Consider the following 14988-nt stretch of genomic DNA (forward strand, 5'->3'; position numbering starts at 1 on the left):
ACCTAACCCTCTATTTTTTGTTATTATTATTATTATTATTATTTTTGTCTTTTTGCCTTTTCTAGGGCCGCTCCCGCAGCATATGGAGATTCCCAGGCTAGGGGTCTAATTGGAGCTGTAGCCACCGGCCTATGCCAGAGCCACAGCAACTATTTTTTGTTAAAGAGGAAAACCCTTCCTAGAAGTTTCTTAACAAATTTCCTCTTAAATATCATTGGGTCATTTGCCATCCTTAGACCATTCACCAACAATTGGCTTAGACTAATCACATTTGATGCTTGGGGCTGGGTGCATTAACACCCAGCCAAATTGCGATCTGTTACCAAGAAAGAGGGGAGAGAATGGCTTTTTGGAAGCAACCAACAGTGACTGTCATAGGAGATAATTAGTACTTTATTGGATATACTTCTCTGTGTGGTTTTCTAACCAAAACCCCAGTATAATCTCTTTCTGAAATCTTTAGACCTTGTTTTCTCTCCTGTAATTTTTTTTTTCCTTCTCTGGCTCTACCTATTTATGTATTTATTTATTTATTGGCTGCACCTCTACAGCACGTGGAGGTTCCCATGCCGAGGATCCACCCTGTGCCACAGCAGTGACAATACTGGATCCTTAACCCACTGTGCCACCAGGAAATTTCTGTACTACCTCTTTATTGAGTACAGATCTTTAGTTCTCTTCCCTAAACATTGTTTCTCTGCACATCCCTTTCATCGTCTTTTCTCCAGGCTATGATCCTAACATCCATTTCTTAAATCACATATAGCCAATTATTTTTAGTGTCTCTTCTAAAATTGGTAACTTTTTGAGAGTCAGTTCTTTTTTTTTTTTTTTTGTCTTTTTGCCATTTCTTGGGCCGCTGCTGCGGCATATGGAGATTCCCAGGCTAGGGGTCTAATTGGAGCTGTAGCCACTGGCCTGCTCCAGGGCCATAGCAACGTGGGACCCGAGCAGCATCTGCAACCTACACCACAGCTTACGGCAACACAGGATCCTTAACCCACTGAGCAAGGCCAGGGATCGAACCTGTAACCTCATGGTTTCTAGTTGGATTTGTTAACCACTGCACCGTGACGGGAACTCCTGAGAGTCAGTTCTGAAAGAAGCTGCCTAGACTTCTCATAGAAGTTTCTCCGCCTGGAGTTCCCTAATGGCCTTAGCAGTTAAGGATTTGGCATTGTCTCGGCTGTAGCTCAGGTTCTATCCCTGGCCCGGGAACTTCTGAGTTCCTCAGGCCTGGCCCAAAAAAAAAAAGTTTCTGTGAAGGGGATGTGTGTTGAAGTCTTTTTCACACGGCTTTGTTCTCTTTAGTTCTCCTCCAATTTTGTTTCTACACAACTAATTAGTCTCTCCCAGAATCTAAATCCTCACTCTTCATCCAGGCACCTTCCTATTTACATAATTAAGAATCCTGCTTTGCTTCCTTGCTTTGGATGCTAATTTTGAATATTCCCAGCCTTCTTATTCATCGCCTTCTGTTCTTTTTTTTTTAATGTTTTTATAAAATATTGAGTAGTTATGAGAGAGAATTTTTATAAAATATGTGTAGGGTATAAAGAATCCCATTATTACTAATATCACCTAGTTTAAGAAAAGAAATGTTGGGAGAGTTCCCGTCATGGCGCAGTGACTGACTAGGAACCATGGGGTTGTGGGTTTGATTCCTGGCCTTGCTCAACAGGTTAAGGATGCAGCATTGCCGTGAGTTGTGGTGTAAGTCAAAGATGCAGCTTGGATCCTGTGTTGCTGTGGCTGTGGTATAGGCCGGCAGGTGTAGCTCCGATTGGACCCCTAGCCTGGGAACCTCCGTATGCTGTGGGTGTGGCCCTAAAAAAAAAGAAAAGAAATGTTGGAGTTCCTGTTGTAGTTCAGTGAGTTAAGAACCTGACTAGTATCCATGAGGATGCAGGTTTGATCCCTGGCCTTGCTTAGTGGGTTAAGGATCTGATGTTTCTGTGAGCTGCAGTTGTAGATTCAACGCCTAGCCTGGGAACTTCTATATGGCGCAAAATGAGGCCCTAAAAAAAATAAAATAAAATAAATTTAAAAAGAGGGAGTTCCCATCGTGGCACAGTGGAAATCAATTGGACTATGAACCATGAGGTTGCAGGTTCAATCCCTGGCCTTGCTCAGTGGGTTAAGGATCCAGTGTTGCCATGAGCTGTGGTGTATGTTGCCAGTGTGGCTTGGATCTGCATGGCTGTGGCCTAGGCTGGCAGCTGTAGCTCCCATTTGACCCCTAGCCTGGGAACCTCCATATGCCACAGATGTGGCCCTAAAAAGCAAAAAAAGAAAAGAAAAGAAAAAAATATAGTGGCCTGAGGATGGAAGTAGACAATTTTTTTTTCTTTTTGTCTTCTTAGGGCCATACCTGTGGCATATGGAGGTTCCCAGGCTAGGGGTCTAATTGGAGCTGTACCCTCCGGCCTACACTACAGCTACAGCAACACGGGACCCTTAAGCCACTGAGCCAGGCCAGGGATTGAACCTGCATCCTCATGGATGCTAGTTGGCTTCGTTAACTGCTGAGCCACAATGGGAACTCCAGAAGTAGACAGATTTGACAGATGTATTGCCAGTTGTTTCAAGAGAAGCTGAATGTAATTGATGAAGAAGGAGGATTCAAGGGTGATACTCTGGCTTCTGTACTGAGCAAATGAGTGGATGGTGGGGAGAATAGGAAACCTTGGCAAGAAGAGCATAGGAGCAATAAGGTGGTGGATACAGTCAAGATTATGGAAGTAAAATGAACGGGATTGGCAATGGATTGAAATGAAGGCAAGAAAGGACAAGATGACACTTAGGTTTTCAGCCAGAGTGGATGTTGGTATCTTTTTTTTTTTTTTTTTTTTGGCTTTTTAGGGCTGCACCTGTGGCAATGGAGGTCCCCAGGCTAGGTGTCAAATTGGAGCTGTAGCTGCCAGCCTATGCCCCAGCCACAGCAACACCAGATCCTTAACCTGTTGAGCAAGGCCAGGGGTTGAACCCGCATCCTCTTGGATACTAGTCAGATTCGTTACTGCTAAGCTTGTGAGAACTCCTGGATGTTGGTATCCTTAACAAAAATAGCCTAAGAGAAGTTCTGGAAGTTAAGTTAAATTTGAACACCTCTAGGTTCTCAACAAGTTGTTATGTCCAGTTGAATTTGAAGCACTTCTGGGATTCATGAGGGGAGCTGGCTGGGAAGCTGTTGGAATTGTGAATCTGAGGCTCAGGACAGAGATCAGGGTGGAGTGAGAGTCTGGGAGTCACCTATCTAGATGCTTTGACAATATTGCCAAGAGTGTAGAGGATTTAGTGTAGTAAAAACAACTTCATATTTGGAGCCAGTTCTTGCTTTTTTCACTATGAGTGTTTTTTTATATATAGTATCTATCTTTCAGTATTAATATTCCTCATTGTAAGTGAGGACTAAATGAGAGTAAGTACCTAGAGTCAACCTCTGGGTTCCCGTTCCAGCTTACTAGCTGTGTAACCTTGGACAAATTAAGTTTCACTCCTCTCTGCTGCAGTTTCTGCAAAGTGAAGATACTAACAGTATGAACTTTAAAGGGTTGTAAGAATCAGTGACAGGCATAGAGTAAACAATTAATATTAGCTATACTGAAAATGCTTTATAAAGTATAAAAGTATTGGTAGTTAGAAGAGATTTATCTTTGAAGGAGACCCACTTTTAAGGGATGAGAGGAAAAGAATTGTTTTACTTTTTGCTTTTTAGGGCCACACCCCAGGCATATGGAAGTTCCCAGGCTATGGGTCGAATCAGACCTGTAGCAGCCAGCCTATACTGCACCCACAGCAGTGTGGGATCAGAGCTACATCTGAAACCTACAGCACAGCTCATGGCAATGCCATGTCCTTAACCCACTGAGCAAGGCTGGGAATCCAACCCACATCCTCATGGATACTAGTCAGGTTCGTAACCTGATGAGCCACAACAGGAACTCCGAGAGGAGGATAATTTTTTTAAAGAGGAAAGGTTGAATCAGAATGTTGGGATAACCACGGGAGATCCTGTCGTGGCGTAGTGGAAACGAATCTGACTAGCATCTGTGAGGACTCAGGTTCGATCCCTGGCCTCAATCAGTGGGTTAAGGATCTGGCGTTGCCATGAGTTGTGGCGTAGGTCACAGATGCGGCTCAGATCCTGTGTTGCTATGGCTGTGGCATAGGCCAGCAGCTGCAGCTCCGATTTGTCCCCTAGCCTAGGAACCTCCATATGCCATGGGTGCGGCCCTAAAAAGCAAAGAAAGAAAAAGGAATTGTTGGTATGATGATGATTTATAAAGGATTTCCCATTTATTTCAGTTATTACTAGTCATCCTTTCTTCCTTGTTAGAGCCATTTGGGTTATAATTATGTACTGTTATATTTCATATTAAAAAGTAATCATTTATAAGGCCCTTTCCAATTTATAAAGAGATTTTACAGTCTCATTCAATTCTCACAACTTCCCTGTGAGGAAAATATTGCTACCACTATTTAGTAAATGAGAAAATTGAGGCTCAAGAGATAGACTTGCTACCACAATTAAAAACTTAAAACAGGGGAGTTCCTGTCATGGCACAGTGGAAACAAATCTGACTAGGAACCATGAGGTTGTGGGTTTGATCCCTGGCCTCACTCAGTGGGTTAAGGACCCAGCATTGCCGTGAGCTCTGGTGTCGGTTGCAGAGTTGGCTTGGATCTAGCGTTGCTGTGGCTGTGGTGTAGGCCAGCGGCTACAGCTCCAATTAGACCCCTAGCCTGGGAACCTCCATATGCCGCAGGTTTGGCCCTAAAAAAAAGGACAAAAAGACAAAACAAACAAACAAACAAAACCCTTACAACAGGGAGTTCCTGTTGTGGCGCAGCAGAAATGAATATGACTATAGAGATCATGAGGTTGGGGGTTCGATCCCTGGGCTCAATCAGTGGGTTAAGGATCCAGTGTTGCCATGAGCTGTGGTATAGGTTGCAGACGCAGCTCACATCTGGTGTGGCTGTGGCTGTGGCTGTGGTTGTAGCCAGCAGCTGTAATTTTGATTCAGTCCCAGCCTGGGAATCTCCACATGCCTCGAATAAAGCAAAACAAAAAGCAAAACAAAACAAAACAAAACAAAAAAAGCAAAACAAAAAAAACAAATACAAAACCTCAAAACAGGAGTTCCTGTCCTGGCTCAGTGGAAATGAATCTGACCAATATCCATGAGGACGCAGTTTCCATCCCTGGTCTCACTCAGTGGGTTAAGGATCTGGCATTGCCATGAGCTGTGGTGTAGGTTGAAGATGTGGCTCTGGCGTAGGCCAGTGGGAGACCCCTAGCCTGGGAACTTCCATATGCTGTGGGTGCAGCCCTATAAAGACCAAAAAAAAACCCACCTAAAACAACCTTTTTCTTTCTTTCTTCCTTTTTTTTTTTTTGTGGGGGCTGAACCCGTGCTGCTGTTGCAACCTGTGCCACAACTGTGGCAACACCAGATCCTTAACCTGCTCTACCACGAGGGAACTTCCTTGAAACAGTTTTTTATTTTCATTTATTGATTTTTTTGTTTTGTTTTGTTTTTGCTTTCTCGGACTGCATGCAAGGCATATGGAGGTTCCCAGGCTAGGGTACAAATTGGAACTACAGCTGCTGGCCTATGCCAGAGGCACAGCAATGCGGGATCTGAGCCAAGTCTGGGACCTACACCACAGCTCATGGCAACGCTGGATCCTTAACCCACTGAGTGAGTCCGGGGATCAAACCTGCAACCTCATGGTTCCTAGTCAGATTCGTTTCTGCTGTGCCACGAGGGGAACTCCTCCTTTGATAATCTCACTTGTTTAACCAGATTGTAAATTTCTTGAGGCCTGAATCTAACTAGCAGTTTCTTTTTACCAGGTGCAGGCAGGGTAGCTCAACGCTGAGTGAAGGTGGCAGCGGTCAAGAATAACATGCTTTTTTCCCCCTGTGTGCTCTAGCGCCCTCACAAGGCCAATGCTGAGGAGATGACCAAGTACCACAGTGATGACTACATTAAATTCCTGCGCTCCATCCGCCCAGATAACATGTCTGAGTACAGCAAGCAAATGCAGAGATGTAAGTCCGTTCCGTTCCCTCCCTGCTCTCAAGCCTGCAGGTGGATTTCCTTTTCAGTCAGAGAGGCTTACCTGACCTTCCCTTGTACCCCCCATTTAGCTGGTACCTGATTTCCACGGCTTCCTAAGGGTGCCAGAGCGCTTCTTTTTTCTCACGTCTGGTTTTCTTTGTTTTCTGATTATAAGGAAGAGATTGAACTTTGTCCATTTAGGGTCACTAACACTGTCCCCCCAAAACTGTAATTATTGTAATGGAGAAAGCACCCACTTGGGAGGTAAACACAGGCGATGTAGGTCCCAGCTCTGACTTCCCCTCAGATTTTTCTTTTGTAAAATGGGCTGGAGGTCATTCCATTCAATTGCTCTCACTTTGTTAGTATTAGGACAGACTCTAGATGATATAATCTTTGATTCTGCCCCTGCCCCCTGGGCCTTGAAACTCAGAGCAGGTCTCATCACAGAAGCCTAACTCAGTTTAGAGCAATTATGGGGATTATTTTAGCTGTAGGGGTAGAATATGTTCAAATTTGGGAAGAGGAGTTCCTGTCCTGGCTTAGTGGCAACAAATCTGACTAGAATCCGTGAGGACTTGGGTTTGATCCCTGGCCTCACTCAGTAGGGTAAGGCTCCAGCATTGCCCTGAGCTGTGGTGTAGGTCATAGACACGACTCCAATCTGGCATTGCTGTGGCTGTGGTGTAGGCCAGCAACTGCAGTTCCAATTCGCCCCCCAGCCTGGGAACCTCCATATGCCTCAGGTCCGGCCCTAAAAAGACAAAAATAAAATAAATAAATAAAACAGTGTAACAATATTATCCAGAGGTGGTTTTGATTAGTTTATGATAACTTATTCCAAATATCAGCAACTTGGTGGCACTTGTTTTGTTGCTATTGGCCACAAGGTAGTCTGATTCCCAAGGCAGAAAGTTATTTGTTTACAATAAGTATGCAGTGGTAATGACTACAGAACCATAGAAATCTTTTTTGAAGCATTAAGTTTCTTTGCTCCCTACAACTCCAGGAGCTGCTGTCCCATCTAAGTGAGATATTTACTCCCTGAATTGGCAGGGTCTTATTTCCTTCTAGGGTGAGAAATTCCTTTGCTTTAGGGACTTTAGGCCCTAAACTTATATAGGCTAGTGATCAGGCTCCACTCTTAGCAGAGAGGGCTCTCATTAGAGAAGCAGCTTGATACTGAAGCAAGAGAATGAGATTTGGTGTCTTGATTTGAATCCTGCACTACCACTTAGATTTGTGTTCCTGATTAAGCCCCTTAGCCTCTCTGAGCCTTGTCTTTCCTGCTGTGGCACAGCAGGATTGGCGATGTCTCGGGAATGCTGGGACGCAGGTTTGATCCCCTCCTGGCACAATGGGTTAAGGATCCGGCGTTGCCACAGCTATAGCATAGGTCGCAACTATGGCTCAGATCTGATCCCTGGCCTGGGAACTCTGTACACCTCAGGGTGGCTAAAAAAGAAAAAAAAAAAGTCAAGGGAGTTCTTTTATGACTCAGTGAGTTAAGGATCCAGTGTTGTCCCTGCTGTGGTATGGGTTCCATCCTTGGCCTGGAAACTTCCACATCCCACAGGGGTGGCTCAAAAATAAATAAAAATAAAAGGAAGACAGGAGTGCCTATTGCATAATGGAGGTTGAGGGGATACGTAAGATAATATATTTAAAACACCAACTGTCAGTGAATAGTAGCTTTTGCTCTTATGACTTACTGCTTTTGTTATTTTCAGTCTGTCAAGGCAGACGACATATTAGGCCCTCAGGAGTGCACAGGTTGGCTCTGGCTCCTGGTTTGCTCTAGTTTTCCTCAAACCAGCATTCTAAAGTTATGCATTAAAAAATAGGTCTGAGTTTTTTTTCTCATTGAAGGTGGGGGTAGGAGGGATGAGGCTCTCTAAGGACTTCAAGGCACTTTCCTGACTTGATTCAGAGAGATAGCACTTAGTGCAGTGCTTTATGATTGCAGGTGTCTGTGGAGACAATAACAGGGATTAAGAGCTGACCTCATTTTCAATATTTATCAATACCTAACCTAGGAAGTTGTAAGACCAAATAAGTCAGGTTTCCTTGCTCTTGGCTAGAATGTAATTTTTTTTTTTTTTTTTTTCTTTTTTGGCCACTCTGAGGCATATGAAGTTCCTAGGCCAGGGAATCAGATCTGAGCCACATTTGTGACCTGTGCCATAGCTGTGGCAACGCGGATCCTTTAACCACTTTAGGCCAAGAATCAGACTGCAGAGTTGCTGGCAATCCAGTTACACCACAGTGGGAAATTTTATTTATTTATTTATTTTGTCTTTTTGCCATTTCTAGGGCCGCTCCCGCGGCATATGGAGGTTCCCAGGCTAGGGGTCAAATTGGAACTGTAGCCGCCGGGCTATGCCAGAGCCACAGCAACACGGAATCAGAGCCAGGTCTGCAACCTACACCACAGCTCACGGCGACACCAGATCCTTAACCCACTGAGTGAGGCCAGGGATTAAACCCGCAAGCTCATGGTTCTTAGTCGGATTCGTTAACCACTGAGCCTCGATGGGAACTCCAACACAGTGGGAACTTTTAGAATGAAATGCTTTGTGGTCACTTTGAGACTTTTGAGAATCTTTATCAGAAGTTCTGGCCTAATATTTAATAATTAAAAATGGGAGGAGTTCCCATTGTGGCTCAGCGGGTTATAAACCTGACTAGTATCCATGAGGATACAGATTTGATCCCTGGCCTCACTCAGTGGATTAGGATCTGGTGTTGTCGTGAGCTGTGGTGTAGGTCACAGATGTGGCTTGGATCCCGAGTTGCTATGGTATAGACTGGCACCTTCGGCTCCAATTTGACTCCTAGCCTAGGAACTTCCATATGCTGCAAGTGCAGCCCTAAAAAGAAAAAAAAAAAAAATGGAATTCCTGGTGTGGTGCTGTGGGTTAAGAATCCAACTACAGTGGCTTGGGCTGATACGGAGGCAGGGGTTCAGTTCCCCTGCCTGGCACAGTGGATTTAAGGATCTGGCATTGCCGCTGCTTGGATTCAATCCCTGGCCTGGGAGCTTCCATATGCGGTGAGTACAGCCATAAAAAAAGGAAAAAAAATCAATGGAAAGGGAACATGAAGGATATTCTCTTGTGGTGCAGCAGTTAAGGATTCATTGTTGCTGCAGCTGTGGTGCAGGTTCCATTCCTGGGCCGGGAATGGGTGTGGTGCAAAAAAAGAGGGAACATGAATAAATGCAGCAATTTTTTTTGGCAGATAGTCTGTCAGAACATGAGGTTCATGGTAGAAGCATGATAAAAGGGGTTTATGCTGTTACAATTTATTTATTTTTTTATTTAATTTGCCTTTTTAGGGCCACACCCGAGACATATGGAAGTTCCCAGGCTAGGAGTTGAATCAGAGCTGTAGCTGCCGGCCTACACCACAGCCACAGCAATGTGGGATCTGAGCCATGTCTGTGACCTATACCACAGCTCATGGAAACACCAGATTCTTAACCCACTGAACAAGGCCAGGGATTGAACCCACATCCTCATGGTTCCTAGTTGGGTTCATTAACTGCTGAGCCACGAAGGGAAGTCCTATGCTGGTACAATTTGGAGACATTCTCATCCATGTTAATTTTTTGTTTATTTTTTCTTTTTGGCTGCTCTAGCGGCATACGGAAGTTCCCGGGCCAGGGATCGAACTCCCACCACAGTAGCAACCTGAGCCACAGTGACAAAACTGGAAACTTAATGTGCTGCACCACATGGGAACTTGCTAGAATGGAATATTTTGGTATATGTTTCATATAAATGTGTAAAGCACATTAAAACATATAAAAATAATGTAATGAATATCCATGTCCCCACAACCAGGCTAAGAAAGAAAACATTTACCAGTGTAGTTGAAGCCCTCCTGGGCACCTTTCCTTGAATACATGCCCTTTCTCTTTGCTTCCCTCTCTACCCCGTTACCACCACCACCAAGGTATAAGCATGATCCTGAAATCAGTGTTGAATCCCATGCATCTCTTTCTGCAGCGTGCTTCTTACTGCCTTCTCAGCCTATGTCTGCTCCCCCATCTCTCACCCAGTATTGCTTCCCTTCATTGTAAAGCCAGCCTAAGAATGAGAAAAGTACATATAATGGGAAGAAGGAAAACTCTTTGAAAAGTCCTGCAGGTGAGGGTTTGCTCTCCTATTTTACCCCCTTTCCATCTGTAATCACATGGCTCCATTGAGCTGGGAATATTGGGCTGGCCATTTGAGCCACGTGTTAGTTTGGGGCCGAGGGAAGATACTTTTGCTCGTTTTAAAAATACCACTTTTCAGAGTTCCCATTCTGGCGCAGCAGAAACAAATCCGACTAGTATCCATGAGGATGCAGATTTGATCCGTGGCCTTTTTCAGTGGGTCAGGGATCTGGCATTGCCGTGAACTGTGGTGTATGTTGCAGATGCGGCTTGGATCTGGCGTTGCTGTGGCTGTGCCGTAGGCCAGCAGCTGTAGTTCCGATTCGACCCCTAGCCTGTGAACTTCCATATTCGGAGGGTGCAGCCCTAAAAGGCAAAAAAAAAAAAAATTTCTCCCATTGCGGGCCATCCTAAATAGGAATATAAACAAAGCTTTGGGAACCCACTGAAGGAGAAAGCAGTCAGAGAGGGAAATCAGTTGCCAATGGATAAATAAATAGCCTGGCCTCAGGGACCAAAGTTCTTATTGACACAGCCTCCCAGTGTTTGCCTGGAAAGTGAGGGAGAGAGCCACCCACTGCTCACCTCCTTATGCGTGTCACACTTCCTCGTAGTACTGTTCTTGGCAGTGCAGCAGGTCAGAGCACCCTGCAAGTTTAGGGCAGTTTAGGACAGTGCCAGAGTTGGTAACTCTTGTGGTTAGGGCAAACCTTGAGCTTCAGCCATCACACACACACACACACACAAATGGCTGCATACATGGCATGTGGAAGTTTCTGGGACAGGATTTGAATCTGAGCCACAGCTGTGGCAATGCTGGATCCTTTAACCCACTGTACCACAGAGGGAACTCCCAGCTGTATCTTAAGAGGTCACCACAGTCCAGGCTGAGCTCCTGCCCTCCTCATCCTAGGGCCCATCCTCCTTGCTCTACTCTGAGAACCCCTGTTGATCATAGCGAGGGCAGTGGGAAGGTTGGGACAAGAGAACAAGGATCTAGCCAACCTCTGCCTTTAACTTCTATGTATCATTGATGTTTCAGCAGTTTCCTTTTCTGTGAGAGGAGTCTTGGAGCCATAAGGTTCCTCTCTAGCTCTGAGGCTACAACCTTCAGGTGTGCTTCCCTTCCTGTGTTTTTCATTCTATTTGCATTGTTATTTGCATATGTTTCCACATTATGTGTTAGTACTTTTACCCCTTCAGGCCTGAAATAACCTTCCTCCAGTTGTCACTAGGTGTAGTAGAAAGAGCACTGGACTGTGGGAGTCAAGACACCTGAACTCTGGTTCTGCCACTGCCTGGTTATGTAACCTTGGGCAAGTCACTTAACTTTTCCGCATCTGTTTGTTCCTCTGCACGGTGGGGTTGATATTTGTCTTGTCCAGTTTTTATGGGTTGTTAGGAGGGTCAAATGAGATTGGGTGTGTGAAATTACTGGGGAAAAGGCCAGAATATATTTTCCTAGGCTTTTAGGACAGATCGACAGATCGACCAATCCTTAAATACCACCTCTGCCATTTACTGGCAGTTCCCCTCTTTGAGCCTGTTTCCCCATTTATAAAATAGGACCAAATCCTGCTTCAGAAGGTTGTGTCAGGAGTTCCCATCGTGGCTCAGTGGAAATGAATTCGACTAGGAACTATGAGGTTGCAGGTTCGATCCCTGGCCTCGCTCAATGGGTTAAAGATCTGGCATTGCTGTGAGCCGTAGTGTTGGTCACAGACGCGGTTGGGATCCTGCATTGCTGTGGCTGTGGTGTAGGCCGGTGGCTGCAGCTCCAATTGGACCCCTAGCCTGGGAACCTCCATATGCTGCAGGTGTAGCCCTAAAACGCAAAAAAAAAAAAAAAAAAGGCACTGACCATAGTGTCCAGCACTTTGTTAAGCATCCAGTGGATGATAGTATAGATCTCTGTTCTTCACTTTCTTGTTCCTTATTTCCAGCCGGAGTGAGGTCCAGGAACAAACCCAGGCTGGAATAAGAGGCTAAATTTTTCTCCCTCTGGAATGAACCTACATTTTTCTGAGTCCTTACTTGCTAAATGCTTCCCCTTATAAGATTTTTATCAGGCTTCTCAACAGTTGCGTGAGGTGTAGATGTCATTATGACTTCTTATAGATAATGAACTAAAGCTCAAGAAAGTTAAATGACATAGTTCTCTTGTGGCTCAGTGGATTAAGGATCCAGCATTGTCACTGTTGTGGCTCTGGTTACAGCTGTGGTGCAGGTTTGATCCTGGGCCTGGGAACTTCTGCATGCCACAGGCACAGCTGGGTGGGGAGAATGTTAAATGACTGAACCTAGTCACACAGCCAGGAAGTAGTAGAGCCTGGACTAGGACCCAGGCCTTCTGAATCCAGATTCTGTGTTTTTTCCATCAGGTCATAAACATATAAACAAAAATTAAAGGAAATTGTGGAACACTAACCTTTTGCTTATGTTTTTCAAGTCAACGTTGGTGAGGACTGTCCGGTGTTTGATGGCCTGTTTGAGTTCTGTCAGCTGTCTGCTGGTGGCTCTGTGGGTAAGGAACATACATCCCTCCTCAAGGGCTGGGCTGGGTTGTACTCGTGAGGCTTGTCTTTGAAGCTGCTTTCCCAGTGAGGGTGGACTGTGAACATGTTAAAAGATCCTCTGGGTTTTTACTTTAGGTCTTTAAAATGTCCTTCTGGTTCAGTCCCAGCCCAGGTTTAATCTGACATGGTACAGACAGGTGTCCTTGACTGTCCTCTCCTACCAAGACATCCTATATATAGGAACTCCCTGCAGACCTCAGGAGGTTGTCGAGATGCTGTACATAAAAGTAATTTGTGAACTGCAAAGTGCTGTAAAAATGGGAAGTGTCATCATCTGTGTCTTACAAAAGAGCATGGTAATTACCTTTAGAGGTCGGATATACTCCCCACATATCTCCCACTTCCATTTGTAACTTCTAGATTGCCTCCAGGATTGCTCTGCCCTTTCTTTTCTTTCTTTCTTTTTCTTTTTCTTTTTTTTTTTTTTATCTTTTTGCCTTTTCTAAGGCCGCTCCCATGGCATATGGAGGTTCCCAGGCTAGGGGTCCAGTCGGAGCTGTAGCCACCAGCCTACGCCAGAGCCACAGCAACTCAGGATCCGAGCCTCGTCTGCAACCCACACCACAGCTCACGGCAATGCCGGATCGTTAACCCACTGAGCAAGACCAGGGATCGAACCCTCAACCTCATCGTTCTTTGTCGGATTCGTTAACCACTGCGCCACGACAGGAACTCCTTTTTTTTTTTTTTTTTTTAATGACTTTTATTTTTTCTATTATAGTTGGTTTACAGTGTTCTGTCAGTTTTCTACCGTACAACAGAGCAACCCAGTCGTACATAGTATATACATTCTTTTCCTCACATTATCCTCCATCATGTTCCGTGATAAGTGACTAGATATGGTTCCAGTGCCATACAGCAGGATCTCATTGCTGCCCTTTCTTCACAGATATTTATTTTTCTATCATCATTGCCTTCTCTCCTCTTCTCTTCCTGCCACTTCCCAATATAATCTCAGAAAATAACGAAGTACGCAGGGGAAAAAAAATTTGCCTACAGTCACACTGTCTATGGATTGGCTCTCATTACCATTTTGCTATTTGTACATCTATTCTTTTTTGTGTGTGCCTAAATCTGGACATAACATACGTCTATATTTTACCAAAAAAAAATGTGACATTGTATGTGTATAGTTTTGTGCCTACATTTTTTACTTAGTAGATCTTTAAAATTTCTCTATCTGTAATAACGTATAGCATGATTTCTAGTGGCTACATGATTATTCTATGTTATGGACCAACTTCAGTTGACATAATCAGTCCATTCAGGTTGCTGTATGTTTTACTGCTGTTAAACTCCCACAAATGCACCTGCATACATGGTGTGTATTTCTGTCACTTCTTCTTGGACCTATTTGAATTTTAAGCCTCAGCTACCTTTGGTGTCTTCAAAGTTTTTGGACCACGAACCATAGTAAGAAATATAATTATGGGAGTTCCCTTTGTTGCATAGGAGAAACGAATCCAACTAGTATCCATGAGGATGCGGGTTCGATCCCTGCCCTTGTTCAGTGGGTCAGGGCTCTGGTGTTGCCGTGAGCTGTGGTGTAGGTCGAAGATATGGCTGGGATCCCACATTGCTGTGGCTGTGGTGCAGGCCGGCACCTGTAGCTCCGATTCAGTCTCTAGCCTGGGAGCCTCCTTATGCCACAGGTGCGGCCCTAAAAAGCAAGAAAAAGAAGAAGAAAAAGAGATACAATTATACTTGTTATCCAGGTTACGAATTCATGTGTGCACACACACCCTCTCTCACTCTGAAGCCAGTTTCACAAAAGTGGTTACCTTTACTATTATTCTGATAATTTTATTCTAGTCTCTCTCATTTAAAAATATATATACTCCTTAGGAGTTCCCGTCGTGGCACAGTGGTTAATGAATCCGACTAGGAACCATGAGGTTGCAGGTTCGACCCCTTGCCTTGCTCAGTGGGTTAAGGATCCGGCATTGCCGTGAGCTGTGATGTGGGTGGTAGATGCGGCTTGGATCCCGCGTTGCTGTGGCTGTGGTGTAGGCCAGTGGCTACAGCTCCGATTAGACCCCAGCCTGGGAACCTCCATATGCCACTGGAGCAGCCCTAGAAAAGGCAAAAAGACAAAAAAAAAAATTATATATATATATATATATATATACACACACACTCCTCTCGCCCTCTTACATCTTGCTGTCTGAGATGGCCTAGA

The 14988-nt window shown here is 44.7% G+C and overlaps 1 protein-coding gene across 4 annotated transcripts in view; it reads left to right on the plus strand.

The window, feature by feature from the left end:
• Positions 1-14988, plus strand: part of HDAC1 (histone deacetylase 1) — a 35608-nt gene that overhangs the window by 12679 nt on the left and 7941 nt on the right. For all 4 annotated transcript variants that reach the window (XM_084963695.1, XM_084963693.1, XM_084963694.1 and 1 more), the window contains exons 3-4: positions 5944-6061; positions 12683-12757. Coding sequence is in view for 1 of the 4 variants with exons in the window: in XM_013999116.3 (XP_013854570.3) it covers positions 5944-6061; positions 12683-12757 (193 nt within the window). In the remaining 3 variants the exon portion in view is untranslated. The remainder of the gene's footprint in view (positions 1-5943; positions 6062-12682; positions 12758-14988) is intronic.

Source organism: Sus scrofa, chromosome 6, assembly GCF_054392235.1.
Source record: "Sus scrofa isolate SSC_HxYL_T2T_F1_AM1 chromosome 6, Sscrofa_HxYL_maternal_Yorkshire_Landrace_v2.0, whole genome shotgun sequence".
Classification (NCBI taxonomy): Eukaryota; Metazoa; Chordata; class Mammalia; order Artiodactyla; family Suidae; genus Sus; species Sus scrofa.